General features: G+C 42.8%; 1 protein-coding gene across 2 annotated transcripts in view; it reads right to left on the bottom strand.

Annotated features, from left to right (window-relative positions):
- FCHO2 (FCH and mu domain containing endocytic adaptor 2) overlaps positions 1–14,564 on the bottom strand; it is a 63,900-nt gene extending 49,336 nt beyond the window's left edge. For both annotated transcript variants that reach the window (XM_083403898.1, XM_083403897.1), the window contains exon 1: positions 14,246–14,564. In XM_083403898.1, the coding sequence (XP_083260024.1) occupies positions 14,246–14,278 (33 nt within the window). In that variant the 5' untranslated portion in view covers positions 14,279–14,564. The remainder of the gene's footprint in view (positions 1–14,245) is intronic.
- Positions 14,565–16,057: the final 1,493 nt, after the last annotated feature.

Raw genomic sequence — 16,057 nt, 5'->3', positions numbered from 1 at the left:
TGAAAAGTATGCAATTACTGTCTTGTTCAACATGGTACACCAAGAGTAAAAAGGGGGCCGTGGTGTTGTTCTTCCCTGCTCCAAATTAGATAAATGTTCCTTCTGACAATAGTGACCGATGGCATTAAACCTCCACACCAAACCATTATTAAAAACTAACAATGATATAATGTGAATGTGCAACATGCCTAAGCGTGCTGCTGAAAAATTGCTGCTCTGCTTCTTCCTCACTCCTTCTGTTGATACAGCACCAGGAAACAAGCCTGTGTGTGGCTTGTTGTGACATCCGAACTAAGGCTTGTGGTTTGTTTCCCCCCAAATCAACCATGAACAGTAAACAAAACAAACTTTGGTTATCACTTGTAGTTTGGAGAGAAACAAACCAAAGCCCAGGTTTAGACATCATGACTCGTTTACTTCCTGGTGGTGCATAAGCAGGCGTGCGGGAAGAGCACAGAGAGAACTTTGAGCTGTGTACAAAAGCATGCTGCTCATTCATATTAAACCATAATTTGTTTCTGACTATGGCTTTTAACTATCATTTAAAAATTAAAACCTGTTAAGAAAGCTTTTGTAATATATCTAGATTACAATGAATCAGTTAGGATTGCCACAAAGTAATCTCATAATGAAAACTGAGAAAAAGAATTCAGCTTGATATTTTTGTTTGCTCTTTCCATTGTAAGCCATCCCCAAATTACTCTGTTAAGGTTCTAAATGAGATGTCACCCAATAATACTTGTGTTCCTGATTCAATACTTTATCACACAACAAATTCAGAAAATGCAATGCAAGGCAGGATGCTGCAAACATGGAGCTATTTGCCTTCTGTGAAGGTGTACAGCCCAATGTTCCTCATATGCCCTTTGGGAAGCATGTGTAGTACATGACCTGAAGTTCATAAAGAACCCTGTACAAACTGTTAGTGTTAATGAACAAGAATCCAACAGCAATTCTTTAAGTCCAAGGTTATAAAGTAAAACAAATAAATGTTTGTATTAAATGTGACTATTCCCTTTATCAACTAAGTAAAACAACTTCTAATGCTAACATGGAAATGAAAGTAGCTGTGCAAGCACTATCAAATGACCAGAGCATTTCCAAAAAATCAGTTCATAACAGGAAACACATTACAGGAACTCCTTGTTTTGTTAACTATCCTAGTGCCATATGAAAATTCTGCAGAAAAGATAGAAGGCATCACCCTTGTCTATCCAAGCAGCATATTTGAACTTTAAAACTCCTGTTTAGCAGTGCAGCAAGTTTTCAACAGCATTCTTGTTTCTACAGTATGTAACTAAGCAAGGAATAGCTTCCTTCCATTATTCTTTTGGTAAATACAGCAACTTAAGCAGCTGCAGTTTCTACATTAACATTAGCAAATCTGATAACACAGTATTTTTTTAGGTAAAAGGTAAAGGGACCCCTGACCATTAGGTCCAGTCATGGCTGACTCTGGGGTTTTGGCGCTCATCTCGCTTTATTGGCCGAGGGAGCCGGCGTACAGCTTCGGGTCATGTGGCCAGCATAACTAAGCCACTTCTGGCGAACCAGAGCTGCGCACGGAAACGCCGTTTACCTTCCCGCCGGAGCGGTACCTATTTATCTACTTGCACTTTGACATGCTTTCGAACTCCTAGGTTGGCAGGAGCAGGGACCGAGCAACGGAAGCTCACCCTGTCGCAGGGATTCGAACTGCCGACCTTCTGATCAGCAAGTCCTAGGCTCTGTGGTTTAACCCACAGCACCACCCGCGTCCCTAGTATTTTTATACTTGAAGTATAAACTACAAGAAGGCAGTACTGATTACTTACTTATTTCTCTGTAAATCACCCTATCTATAAATCCTACTTCCTTGAAAACCTAAAAACATATATACAGCAAGAAATTGATAGCAAACCTTTAAAATAGAAGTACATAAGTTGTTAATGAAGTGTACACAGCCTATCTGTCAAACTGCAAATGCTTGAGTGAATATAAATGTTTTCAACTAGAGTCTCAAACACAACAATGTAAGAGACAGCAGCACCTTTAAGGGGTGATAGAAGCAAACTCTTTGCACAGGGAACACCCTTCTAGATACCCCCTCTTATGCCTTTCTAAAAATTGGTGTTTCATAGGTTGCTTTTCAGTTCTCAGGGGTGGAAACATGGGGAAAGTTACCAGTTTTTGATAGCTGCTCAGCAACTTCACATTTGATTTCTTTCAGAACACATGGGTGGATGCCATTCAGACCTGACAATTTGTCAGTGTTTATTTTGTCTATTAGGCCAAGAACTTCATCTCTTGTTCCTTCCTTCCTGCAAAAGTTCAGGCACTGGGATCTGCCCTACAGATGCAAAGAATTTAGCTTCTCTGCAAACCTATCCTCTTTTAACACATCTTTGACTTGCTTGACATCCAAGGGTGCAACTGCTTCCCTAATAGTTTCCAATAGTTATTAATGGATTTAAAGAACTTCTTGGACTTAAGGCTTTTAGCAATGTGTTCCTCCAATTCTTTTTTCTTTTTTTAGTATCCTTTACTATATGCTAGCACATTTTTTGGCCTACGTTAGTGTTGAATTTTATCCTCTTTATCTGGACAAGACTTCCATTTTTTTAAGGACGCCTTCTTGCCAGTAATACTTTCTTTTCTTTGATTCTGCTTGTTAAGAGTGCCAGCATTTTCTTGGCCCTTATGCTTCCTTTCCTGATCTGCAGTATACACTCCAGCTGAGCGTCTAACATTGCGCTTTTAAAGAGCTCCCAAGCATTTTTGAGTGATTTTGTCCACTTGACTTTGCCTTTCAGCTTCCTTTTTACAAATGTCCTCATTTTGGGGAAGTATCCTCTTTTAAAATCAAATGTGACTGTTCTGGGCTTTCTTTAAAATTGGCCATCTACATGTATGTTTAATTTAACAGAACTATGACCAGTGCTCCCAACTGACTTGTCAGCACTTACACATCATACTGGGTCCTAGAAACCACTTAAGATTAAGTTCAGGTTTGCTTGCTTAATCAAATATTAAAATTACAGAAGTATACAAATTATAGCCAGGTTTAGAAGCCATGCATTACTATCTAGTAACCAGCTGTGAAATCCAGTCCTGCCATGATACACATTATATGCATTTATCAATACACATATTGTATAATGATGTAACTTGAGTTTTATGTATACTTAATTCCTCCACCACAACCACTTTCAACATGAAATTTGCTCTACAGGTTTTTTCTTCTCCTTTCATATTTTTAACTGCCCCAGGTTTACATGTGGTATTCAACTAGGTTTTACTCAGAAGAGACCCAATGAAATTAATGGACCTAACTTAGTTATGTATAATAATTTCAGTGGATCTTTTCCAAGTAAAACTCAGTTGAATACTACGTTTTATATCAGTTTAGTTACAAAATAGTTACATTGATGTTTCTTGGTAGAACCACAAAATACAGGCAACGAGCAGAATTTGACTAATAAAATTATTTGAATTTTCTAAGACTATTTATTCACAAAAATGAAGAACTACTAGTTTTTCATGAAAGTGTTCATGTGGAATCTTAAAAGGCTAAACTCATTTGCAATCTACTCAAAACAAGCCAGGATATGAACCCGGAGAATGCCTTATATCCTAGCTTGCTTTGAAGCTATTAACCAGAGTTTCTGAATTTGCACACAATTGAATGTTATGGATAAGAGTTAAATGCTAGGTGTTTGCATAAAGGAGAGAAATGGCTGCAAAGAGGCTGCATGGTAGGCAAGTCATGGCTTAGTAAACTCAAATTATTGGCTTTCTGTTATATGCAAATGCAACGATTTATGTAATGCATTCCAAGACAGCAATGTTATGCATAACTATCTGGGAGTAAGCGCCACTGAACCCCATGGTACTTCCTTTGAGTAAAACAGCATTGATTCAAACACACTGAACATTTGTTTAACAAAGTTGGAGTCAGCCAAATACACCTTTTGATTTTAATCAGAAATGAAAATATTATGAGAACATTTTACTATTTAAAGTGCTAGGCCAAAACAGGAAGCACATCAAAGAAAAAGAGTATCCGGGTTCTACTTGATTATTTTCTTCGCTGTCCCCTATCCTATTTCCATTTCTTTATTTTTGGTATGTACTAATTTGAATTGCAAGTTGACTACCTTGAATGTGAAAACTGAGTTACCTGGTTTACATTTCATGCTAAACCATTGCTTAGCATGACATGCACAAGCAGAAAGAAGCCGCAGCAATACTTGGGCTCAGGTACTCTCTCTCTCTCTTCTCTGGCATAGCCAAGAAGCATCTGAATATTCCACTTTTCATTACCGGTACCTACAGCTTGCCATGTGGTCCAAACCTAGATTTGTATTTAACCTTAAATTATGGTGAAACTGAACAAAGCAATTTCAGAAATAATGATTTGAAGTTGGCTTGCTTTAAACCAGGGGAGCAGGGATCCCTGGCCCATGGGCTGGATGCAGAACATAGTGTTCAGCAGGGAGAACCCAGAGGGAAAAGGCTTTTGATATTGTCTGATGTTGCTGTGCAACTACAGCACCTTCCGCTGCAAAAAGATCTGGAGCAAGAAAATCAGAGCAGAGAAGAATTGTGTTTTCTGTGTGTGTGATAAAGGTGTGTGGCTGTATGTGACACATGAACTTTTGAGTCTGACCCTGTCCCTTACTGGAATGTAGCCTACTACTTTGCAACAGGATGTTTGCCCTATTTCAAAAACGTTCCCCATTTTAAACTAACCACAATGACAAAGCAAACTCTAATTACCAAAAAAGCAAAATCTTCTGTACTCCCAGCTGTGTGGGAGAAGGGAGGCAGCACATGAACCTGAATCTCTGTTGGACTGGATCCTCCACGAAGCGGTGCCACCCACCCCTAACTCAAGACAGCCCCTCCAGGAGGATACCATGGTTGATGGTATCAAAAGCCGCTGAGAGGTCAAGGAGAATTAATAAGGACAGATTTTCCCATCTCTCTCCTGACAAAGGTCATTATACAGGGCGACCAAAATAGTTTCTGTGCCAAAACAGGGCCTAAACAACTATTGAATTAGATCTAGAAAATCTGTTTCCTTCAAGAGCACCTGGATGTGGTCCACAACCGCCTGTTCAAGTACCTTACCCAATAAGGGTAGATTAGCAACCAGTTCTGAATCCAAGGAGGGTTTCCTGAGGAGTGGTTTTGGCACTGCGTCCTTCAAGCCGGCGGGGACCACCCCCTCTCACATTAATCTCCTTCCTGGCGCAGTCAGCTGTCCCTTCCCTGCTAGTTATTATCAGCTAAGAGGAGAAATGGTCCAGAGTGCAAATGGTCGCCGTGACTGATCCAAGCCTTGCTAACTGAATCTCATCCAAAACAGTGCTCTGGACACCCCTTGAGATCCATCTGCCATAACAGCAGAGTTAAGATCCATGTGGATTGAAGCTATTTTATTCTCAAAATGCTTTGCAAGCAAGTCACAGCGAGCTACCATTGGTTCTACCACCTCCTTCAAGCCAGACTGTAAGAGGCACCACACAGTCCAGAAAAGCTCTGCTGGATGGCAAGAAGAGAATGCAATGGAGGCAGCTAAGTATGTCTTCTTTGCTGCCTTCACTGCTACTAGATGGACTAGATGATGATGAACCCTCACATGTGTTTGAATGCATTCCACAGTTTTCCTGCTTGTTTCCTCGCCTGGGAGGGGCCCCGCTTGACTGTGACATGGCCAGTGATTGCAAAAGGTTACTAACCTAATGAGAGACTCAAACTTCACCCTCATCAAGCTTCACCCTCCATTCCCTCTACTTTGTTTTTAAACTGTAATTCCTGTTTACTGCAACGGATTAGCATAAATAAGTAAACCTTTCCTCCTACAGAGAGACTGGCTCAGTTTCCTGTATTTCCATACCTTTTTGAATTTGATCTAATCATCACAAACGGAAGCAAAACTTAAAAGCCTCCCTGAGCCTAGTCATTATCACCTCAATCACTTTCCAGAGCAAGGAAGACTAGTCACCATAATTAAGCTGGAGAGTAGATTTGCTGGAGCCTGTTATGTTCAACTACCTTTCTCGATAAGAAAACTTCGGAAAATCCATACAGCTAATAAGATGACATACTTTCAGTTTTGTTTTCTGACAATAATAATATAAACACACAAAATCAGATACAACCAATTTAGAGTAGTGGAAAGGTTTCTGAAAACCCTCTTTACAACTTATAGGGCAGAAGGCACAGAAATGAGAAAATACCAGAGTAACTCATTTTATTGCCTGAAGATGGAACTTTCAAATTCATGCTAGGTCCTCAGACAGTGTGTGGCTCAAACAAGAAGCCCTGCAAGATAGGCACCAATTCCCTGCTTTCTGTACCACCAGAACATGTCTTCTGTATCTACAGCACTGTACCTATCTTCTCTGGCTACTACAGAAACTACTGTCTTTTCTGACATTTTTCCTTGGAAAGAGCAATTATGCTAAATTCTTCAATTTCTGCATTTTCTGTTAGTAGTTCTCAACACTCAAATGGGGAATCTATTGATTTAATGGCTGAGAGTTTCAATTGCAAAAGAGAAAAGGAAAATGGAAGGCAGAGAAATGGAAGGCAGGGAAAATTGGCTCATACAAGTGACTACCAGTTTATATTGAGCATTCTGTAGCAAGAGGGTATTAGGATTGTGGAGTGATTGTCACAGGTTTTACAACAGTAATGTACCATGGAAAGTTTTGCAAAGTGGGAAAACTGCAGGACGTTTTCCAAAGCTTAATTTTTCCGTAGAAAATGTCCCATTAAAATTTTGTTTCATAAAACAAATAATCAGTGGATAATAATTAGTAATAATTAGTGGACACCAATACGATTACAAGCTGCAAGCTTGGCAGTTGTGTGGCGAGTTCCCGCCCCCCACCAAGGATAAATAAAGACACGAGACACCATAATTTAAGGGTAAATGGGCGAATTAGGCCACAACTTTATTGAATTCAGGAATGAGAGGCATTGGCTTAGGCATTGGTCCTATCGACTATCCAGCTCCAGCCCATTTGCTGGAGACAAGGGAAGGGTTAACACCATAGAGGGGGAGTCTCCTGCTGAGGCACGTCAACTAAGAGCTCCCCTGGGTCACCGCTCGGGGGCGTGCCTTTGGCCCACACCTCCATAGGCTTCAGACAGGGCCACGCCCCCTGGAGTCCTTTATCGGACCACCCTTCATTCACTGGAGGGAGGTGATGGCGTTTCTCCCCCCCCCCACACACATCCTCTTAACCCCTTCTTACCAATGCCTAACCGCCACACGAGCAATCGCTCGCCGCCAATACTCTCATGCCTGAAACCAATCCCTTATCCCCTTTGCTATATCCATCAGCCAAATATCATTTCCAGCATCCGAAAGATGCACGCCATCAAGCCGGTAGAGGGCCTCGCAGTTGAAACATATGCCCGGGTGGTCAATGACCCTCCCACCCAGGGCTGCCACTCTACGCACCACCGCCCAATCCAAGGCTTTCCTAGCCCTATTTATGGCTATCGGGCACCCGCAATCTCTCCAAACCCGCCTCTCCATCAACGAGGCCCAAATAATGGTGACATTTGGGTAAGAAGCCTTAAGTTCCTCAAAGTCACTAAAGATATGCCACATCAAGTCAACTGCCTTTCTGAAAATCATTTTCGCCCAGCCACCCGAGAACAACGCGGCCGGGATTCCCCTGCTCTCACGGGGGCTGAAACCAGCCCCCGCTCACATGGGGTGAGCGTGAAGCCTGCAACCCCACCTCCTGCTCAGGTTCGGAAGTGGCTTTTCAGAGTTGTAATTAATGTTTCTCAGGAAGTGTTAAAGAATGTACTTCTATATATTTTCCTGATTTCTCATTGGGGATAAAATAAAACTGCAAAGACACATGAATGTTACCTGATTGCCTGTGCAGGTCAAGTAAAAAAATGAAGCTAAAATTCTTATTTCATCTCAGTCTGCATAATGTAAAAGAAGTTCATGCCACAGTCTTTACATTTTTGCAAGTACTTAAAAACAATTTACACATAAAGCTTTGAATGCGTTGGAATAGAACATTTAATAGGGCAATCCTAAACATTTCTATTCAGAAGTAAGTCACAAATTCACAGGCAATATTTCACTGCTTAGATTAGCCTTCTCCAACCCAATGCTCTTCAGGTGTTTGGGACTACAACTCCAATCAGCTCCAACAAGCACTGTAAGCATTCTAGTCCAAAACATCTGGAAGTTGAAGGCTGGTTTCATACTCCATGGCATAAGCCATATTATACTGACTACTAGCATCCAAGGGCTAAACAAGTCATTAATTTCTCTTCAGTAAATGCATATATAGATAAACTTCCCAGAATCTGAATAGGCCTTGAAAACACCAACTTAAATTATCAAATATTGCAAACACTGAACAACCATAAGGTTTCACATGATAGACAGCCATACCAAGCCATATCCTCCATTCTATTTTCATAAAATTTGCAGTAAGTGTCCTCTAAAATCACCCGGATGAAATCACCCATTCCAGCACCAAAATCTCCAAATTTGCAAACTGGAAACTGGGAGGTAAGTACACTATTTGTTGGGTTCAAATGCAGCTTCTTTACCAGAGTGCCTGGGGAAACCCAGCCAGATGGGCGGGGTAGAAATAATAAATTATTATTATTATACCACTGCCTCCTTAAGAACTGTGGGAACTAATCGTTCAGAGTTGTCCACATGACCAACCCAGTTCTAGCTGATCTGAACTGTCAGGATGGGAAAGACCCTATAGAACACACATGTCTCAGCCTTCCAAGCAACTTGTCCACATAGTCATGCAATACAAGCTTCTTCTTGTTGTTGTTGTTTAGTCGTTCAGTCGTGTCCGACTCTTCGTGACCCCATGGACCAGAGCACGCCAGGCAAGCTTAAAAGGATCCATAACAACCTGACTAAACAATGTCCAAGCCCCATTCCTCTCAGAAGCCAGTGCGGATACAAGCAATTTTATCTGAAAAATGTCTAGTCATTTGGTCACAGCAAGCTTTTTGAGTGTTCCACTATCTGATCTCCTGATCCTATATGAAGATGGCTATTCCCCTTCTTCTGTACTTAAAAATGCAGTGTACTAATAGGCTGTTACAGGGAAACAGCAGGAACTGTCAAAAGGTCTTAAAGCACCAAACCAGATGTGAGTTTACAGTACCACAAATGATCAGTTATAAATAAGTTATCCTGTAATGGGGCAGGGAACTTAAACTAAAAAGCAAAGTACCTTTCTATATAAACATGAACCCAATTTTAGAAGTCTCAGTGCTTAACAGTGCCTTACTACTTTCAGCCTATAAAACTAGAAAAATTATGAATTAAAATACCTCTTCCAATGGAACAATAATTGCATGTTCATTGCAACTGCAAATAAGCCCACAAAAGTTACTAGCCTACAAAAATATTTACTAGTCTGCTGGAGCTGGCAGAGTAAGACTAGAGAGCTTTATCCCTTATCCAGTATGTCCAGAAGAAAGCAGCCTAAATACTGAAGAATCTGGAAACCAAAAGCTATCAGCAATGGTGGAAAGAGAGGGGTGTACTCAGCACCGAGAAGAGAAGATCAAAAAGTAACATTAGAACTGCTTTCAATTATCTAAAGGGTTGCAATGTGGAAGATGGAGCAAACTTGTTCACTGTTACTCCAGAAGGCAGGACTAGACACAGTGAGTGGAAATTGAAAGGAAGCAGATTTTGATTAAACATGCAGAGAAACCTCCTAACAGCAAGAGATGTTCAACATTAGAATAACCTGTCTTGGCAAGCTCTTCTTTGCTCGATGGCTGGGTGGTTTTCTCTCTCAGGGATGCTTTTGAGCAGTGGGCTAGAATTAGCAATGAACATATCAACCTATTTTCTTTCTTTTCGCGCCAGTGTTGATGTGCTCAAGTCAGGGCTTTCTTTGCAGGTTTTTTTAAAGGTCCCTTTCCAATTTATGAACTGTATTATAGAATTTGGTATTTGGATTTTGCCTTAACTAGTTTATATACACACGGCACCTATACACTGTAAGCAAACAGCAAAAATCAACCAAGTCACACAATGTACGTGCATTGGGATTTGCTGCCCATTAAATCCACATCACAGTCTGGCATATTTCCTTCATTGTATTAGGAATGATGTATTGGTTGGGCTGATAGTGGGTTACCTACGTAAAAACTAGAATCACTAAAAACAAAACTAAAAGCTATAATTAAAAAACAATTAAACATTAATAGAAGTAAAACTATATACACATATAAAATCTGTTTAAAACATACAAATAATTACAATAAAAACAGCACAGCACCAGCCCTTTCATCAAAAGCAGTCAATTCCCAAAAACTTGTTGGAACAAGAATATCTTTACCTGCCAGCAGAAGGACAAGGAGAAAGCCAGTGTAGTTTCTCCAGGGAGGAAGTTTCAGAGTAATGCATATATATCTCAAAGACATATAATAGTCCAAAGTATCAGACCTGACATATTTTATTATGAAAAGTAATTAACAGAATAGTTGCAGTCAGTTCTGCAAATTTTGGGATTATTTATATTAGCCCTGTTACCTTCTACCCTCATTGACAAATCAAGTGTCAGAGTGAGTGAAAAATCATATACTTTGTATGTGTGTCCCTATATACATTTCAGGCAAAGTCACTGGGGTAACAGTTAATTATAACTTTGAAACCATTTTATAGAATAGAATTGTAGAGTTGGAAGGGACCCCAAGGGTCATCTAGTCCAACTCCCTGCAATGCAGGAATGTTCTATCATTGTTCCATCACTAATGAGTTTCAAAAACAAGAGGGACCTGCAGCACAATGTTGCAGTATATTCCGAGAACCCAGAATAGGAGCCTTTAAATGCTTTTCAGGCCTTGGGGCAAAGTGAATTTCAGGAGTTTCTGTCCCTGCTGGCCTTCTACAGCTGTGTTACATAGCACTAGAGAGTTGCCAGTGTCAAACTCAATACTCTCTTAGCTATGAAGTGGAGGAGGGCACTCAGCTGAGGAGGTGGGGTGCTGAATAGGTCAATTCCCTCTCCTCCTCTGCCCTTCATTTGCTTTTTGCTTTCTTTTACAACTGACAGAAATATTGTATTCTAGTGATTAGATCAGCTTTTCTCAACCTTTGTTGTTGTTTAGTCGTTTAGTTGTGTCCGACTCTTCGTGACCCCATGGACCAGAGCACACCAGGCACTTCTGTCCTCCACCGCCTCCCGCAGTTTGGTCAGACTCATGTCTGTAGCTTCGAAGACACTATCCAACCATCTCGTCCTCTGTCGTCCCCTTCTCCTTGTGCCCTCCATCTTTCCCAACATCAGGGTCTTTTCCAGGGAGTCTTCTCTTCTCATGAGGTGGCCAAAGTATTGGAGACTCAGCTTCACGATCTGTCCTTCCAGTGAGCACTCAGGGCTGATTTCCTTCAGAATGGATAGGTTTGATCTTCTTGCAGTCCATGGGACTCTCAAGAGTCTCCTCCAGCACCATAATTCAAAAGCATCAATTCTTCGGCGATCAGTCTTCTTTATGGTCCAGCTCTCACTTCCATACATCACTACTGGGAAAACCATAGCTTTTACTATACGGACCTTTGTTGGCAAGGTGATGTCTCTACTTTTTAAGATGCTGTCTAGGTTTGTCATTGCTTTCCTCCCAAGAAGCAGGCGTCTCTTAATTTCGTGGCTGCTGTCGCCATCTGCAGTGATCATGGAGCCCAAGAAAGTAAAATCTCTCACTGCCTCCATTTCTTCCCCTTCTATTTGCCAGGAGGTGATGGGACCAGTGGCCATGATCTTTGTTTTTTTGATGTTGAGCTTCAGACCATATTTTGCGCTCTCCTCTTTCACCCTCAATAAAAGGTTCTTTAATTCCTTCTCACTTTCTGCCATCAAGGTTGTGTCATTTTGTTTTGAAACTAATAAGCACTCAACCACTTGGTGTACCCTAGAGTTTGGAGCAGAGTTTCTGTTTTTAGAAATGTTTCTAGGGAAAATATAGTGAAGGTAGATTTCATCTATAAGAAACAAATATTTTCACTCAACATCATGGCCACAATACCTCATACAGAATGCTTTTCTATGGAGTCAGTTCAAACGTTCCATTACAAAGTTGTATTCATGATCTACTTTTAAATAGGCCTTTAGTCTCATCAAAATTAGAAACATTCACTTGCCAGTGTTTTCCCCTTGAAATTGACACCAGTTAAACCTGGATTCAGTTAAACCTTTATTTGTTAAACCTAATAATTAAGTTATTAGCATTATCTGTTCCTGACACCAAGAAGGTAACTGTTCCTGACACCAAGAAGGTATGTAGGTTTTCAGTAATGGCAGTATATTCTTCTCCAGCAATGGCCAACAATTGCCACATATTTCACACTCTTAAAAAAAAAACACCCAGTCACCACCACCACCCAACTGTAAAATACAGGAACAGAAAATACAGGCAATAAGTATGAGGAAACAATAGCTTATATATTCTGACTTTTATATCATAAAAGGACTAGATCATGGACATAATGAACGTACAGATAACTGCAAAACTGCCACCCCAAATATACTACCAATATCTGTAACAGATACTTCCTTCAAAAGATGTCATTTGAAATACAATCAGCCATTTATAAAGCCATAATCAACATTTCAGTTGATTCTGAAACAGTTGGTCACATTTCTTGTCTCAAAATGCCCCAAGATATCTAAGGTTGAAATCCTGCGCACACTTACTACAGCGTACACCACAATGAATTCAGATGGACTTTCACTTGAGTAAGCATGTAAGGATTCTGTCACTTCTCCTGCAAATTCATACATGTCTACTCAGAAGTAAGTCCCATAAAGGTAAATGGCAGACAGCAACCACAATTGGGTACTAATTCACAAAATTCCTAAGCAGCAATTCACTGGGACTCTGAGCTTTCAGAGAAAAGCAAATCCAATTTAAGGAAATCAAAGCTGAATGAGCATTCTTAGAAACTTTATACGGACAAAAATTTTGTGACACTTTTAAGATTGCAGATATTCCAAGGCAACATCTAATTGTTTTATTAGTAACCTATCCATGCTATTTAAATCATTACATGAAACTACTAGCTTGCTGTTCTTCTGAATCATGAAGTGCAGAAGAGGCAGAGAAAAAGAGCACAAGCTGTATGTTCTTGTATACAGTTTCATTCCTGGAAAGCACAGGTACACTAACATAGTGTCTCTGAAAGAAAGCACGTATAGAGGATATTTTTAAAAAACCCAAACCAGGTTTGCTCTGTAGTTAGGTGATTATGTTGATTCTACTACATACTGTTGAAAACCTCTAACCACTTAACACAAAAGTCATGTAATAAGCACATAAAAATTCAATGTCCAGACAGTGACTTGAGGTTCCTATCATTACTTCATCTCTTTGGTTCCTTTGCTAAGAAGTTTTATATATAATGGATTGGTAGGATCTCCATGTTAAGTCATAAATAAAGACCTCGTCTTGCTTTTTTTAAAAAAACAAACATAAACAAGACCTTTAAAAAAAGCAGCACTACAATGGAGTAGTTTCGGATTCCACAAGACACTGAAGATTCACCAGTGGCATTTAGTAGAAGAGTCAAGGGAAGGAGGATCCCGAGTAAACTTCCACTGAGCGAAGAAGCTTCAGTTTCTAGGGTTTTGTCAGCGAGAGTGAAGAAGAGGAAAAGTAAACAACCTCACCCAGCAGCCTGGCCCCGTCCCGCCGCCGCCTCGAAAGACGCCCCTCGGGGACAGGAGGGCACATTTTAAGCCGCCACCCCCCCCCCGCCACCCTCCTCTCGGGGCAAAGCAACAGGTGCCCTGGACTTCCTTCCCACCCAGGGAAAGAGACAGCCGGGGAAGGCTGGTACCCTCAGCACAGGAGCCACACAAGGGCATTGGCCTGGGATAAGCCACACAAGCCAGGCGTCCCCTCATGCCGGCCTCGCTCGCTCCCGCCCCCCCCCCCCACCCAGCAGCAGGCGCTGGCACTGGCCCCGGAGCGGCCCGTGAGGTAAAAGCCGAGGCCGCCGCACTTCGCAGCGCCCCCCGTATCCCAACCCGTCGCCACGGCAGGCCCGAACCCTGCCCCGAAGGTGGCGCAAGAGCCGGGAAGGAGAAGAGGCAGAGGCGCCGCTGCCGCCGGGTCGCCTCTTCTCCCTCCCCGCGCTTCTTTTCCATTGTGCGTGACACGGTCCGGCCCCTGAGGAAAGGAGAGCGGGGGGGGGGGGAGGAAGGGAAGCCCAAAAAACCCCACAGCTCCTCACCCAGAAACTCTCCACAAAGTACGCCATGACCATCTCGCTGACTCGGCCCGGCCCCGTCCGACACAGCCACCGGGAAATGGGGGTGGGGAGAAAGAGGGAACCGCCGCCGCCGCCGCGCGCCGCCCTTCCCTTCACGGCACAACAACTCCTCCTCCTCGTCCTCGTCCTGCTCTAACTCTGTCCCCTCTCCTTCGCCCTCTCTACACAGAGGCGAGCTCAGCCAGCCAGCTCCAAGGGGCGCATGCGCCAGGTTGCCGGCCAAGGCGCGCGCACCGCGGCTCGGCACAACACGGGCGGCGCAGGAACGGCCGACTTCCCTGGCGAAGGGAGTGAGCAGGCGCGGAGAGGCGGATGTGCAGGATTCGAGAGGGGCGGGGCGGAGGAGCGAGGGAGGGAGGGATGGAGGCCCAGCTTATGGGGCAGAGGCCGGCGCCGAGGCTCGGAGGGTGGGCGGGCGAGTCGGGGAATGCTGTGCGTCTGAGGGGGGGGGGGCGGCGGTGTAGAAGCGGGGTATCCCCACACCGCACCCAGGGATATCTTAATGTAGTAAGGCCCCCTGGGGAGCCTTCCGGATGGAAAGGCATCAACAAAGCAGGTTTTAAGAAGGCGACTTTTTCCAACAGGTGTGGAGGGAAGCCGCGGCGGCGGGGGCGGGGGGGATAAAACAACAGAGGAGGCTGAGCCACTGGTCAGAGTTCAAGCAATTCTGGTCCACGCTGAGGCTTTTTTGGTTGGCTTCGGCAGGGGTGTGATGATAGAGAAGATCCCAAGCCCACCTGTTGCTGCTCCAGCATCATGTTCTTACACTGGCCCATGGGAAGGACACAAACAGAGCATGACATGTTCCCTGCCCACTTGCCATTCCCACAAAGGCTGGGGACACACCATGCATTTAAAGCACATCCACCGCCGGCTGCAAAGAGTTGTGGGAACTGCAGTTTACCCCTTTCAGAGCTACTACAGTGGTACCTCGGGTTACAGACTCCACTAACCCAGAAATAGTACCTCAGGTTAAGAACTTTGCTTCAGGATGAAAACAGAAAGAATGCTCCAGCGGTGCGGCGGCCCCATTAGCTAAAGTGGTACCTCAGGTTAAGAACACTTTCAGGTTAAGAACGGACCTCCAGAACGAACTAAGTTCTTAACCCGAGGTACCACTGTATTCCCAGCACCCTTAAACAAAGGCTCCCAGGATCTGGGTTGTGGGTGGGTGTGCTTTAAATGGAATGTGCACCAGCCAAATCCATATAACAACAAATAATACTATATCACAGTAAGCATTTTTTGACTAACGGTGGCAGTGCCAAGCCAGGTTTTTTCTCAGCCCTGCTCCCACTTTGCATACACTGAAGAGGACTGGAGGACTGAGATGGTTGCTTTCTATTTTTTGTCATTTTAGTGGGTCATAATAAATAATTGCTTTTGATGGCAGTTGAACCCTTAGCCAAGTATGTTAATCTAATCAACCACTTACGGGCTGGTTAGCTTAAATTCTGTTCCAAACAAACTAGTAGAAAGCATTGTTAAAGACAAAGTTGCCATGCCTATAGAAGAACAAGTCTTGCTGAAGGAGAATCAGCATGGCTTCCGAAAGGGTAAATCCTATTACACTATTTGAGTGTCTACAAGCTCCTTGGGGTGTAAGGGGGGAATATGAATAGAATAAATAAATAAAATAGATGTGGATGATCCAACCAACAATGCTGAGAGTAAGAGAAAACATGATAGAGGTGTATAAGATTATGTATGGTGTCCGGGGGGGGGGCGGGGGGATAGAGAAGGAAAAGTTTTTCTACTGCTCTCATACAATTA

Source organism: Podarcis tiliguerta (assembly GCF_965153285.1).
Source record: "Podarcis tiliguerta genome assembly, chromosome: 11".
NCBI classification, from domain to species: domain Eukaryota; kingdom Metazoa; phylum Chordata; class Lepidosauria; order Squamata; family Lacertidae; genus Podarcis; species Podarcis tiliguerta.
The sequence above is the reverse complement of the archived record's forward strand: the minus strand, read 5'-3'. Positions and strand labels throughout refer to the sequence as shown.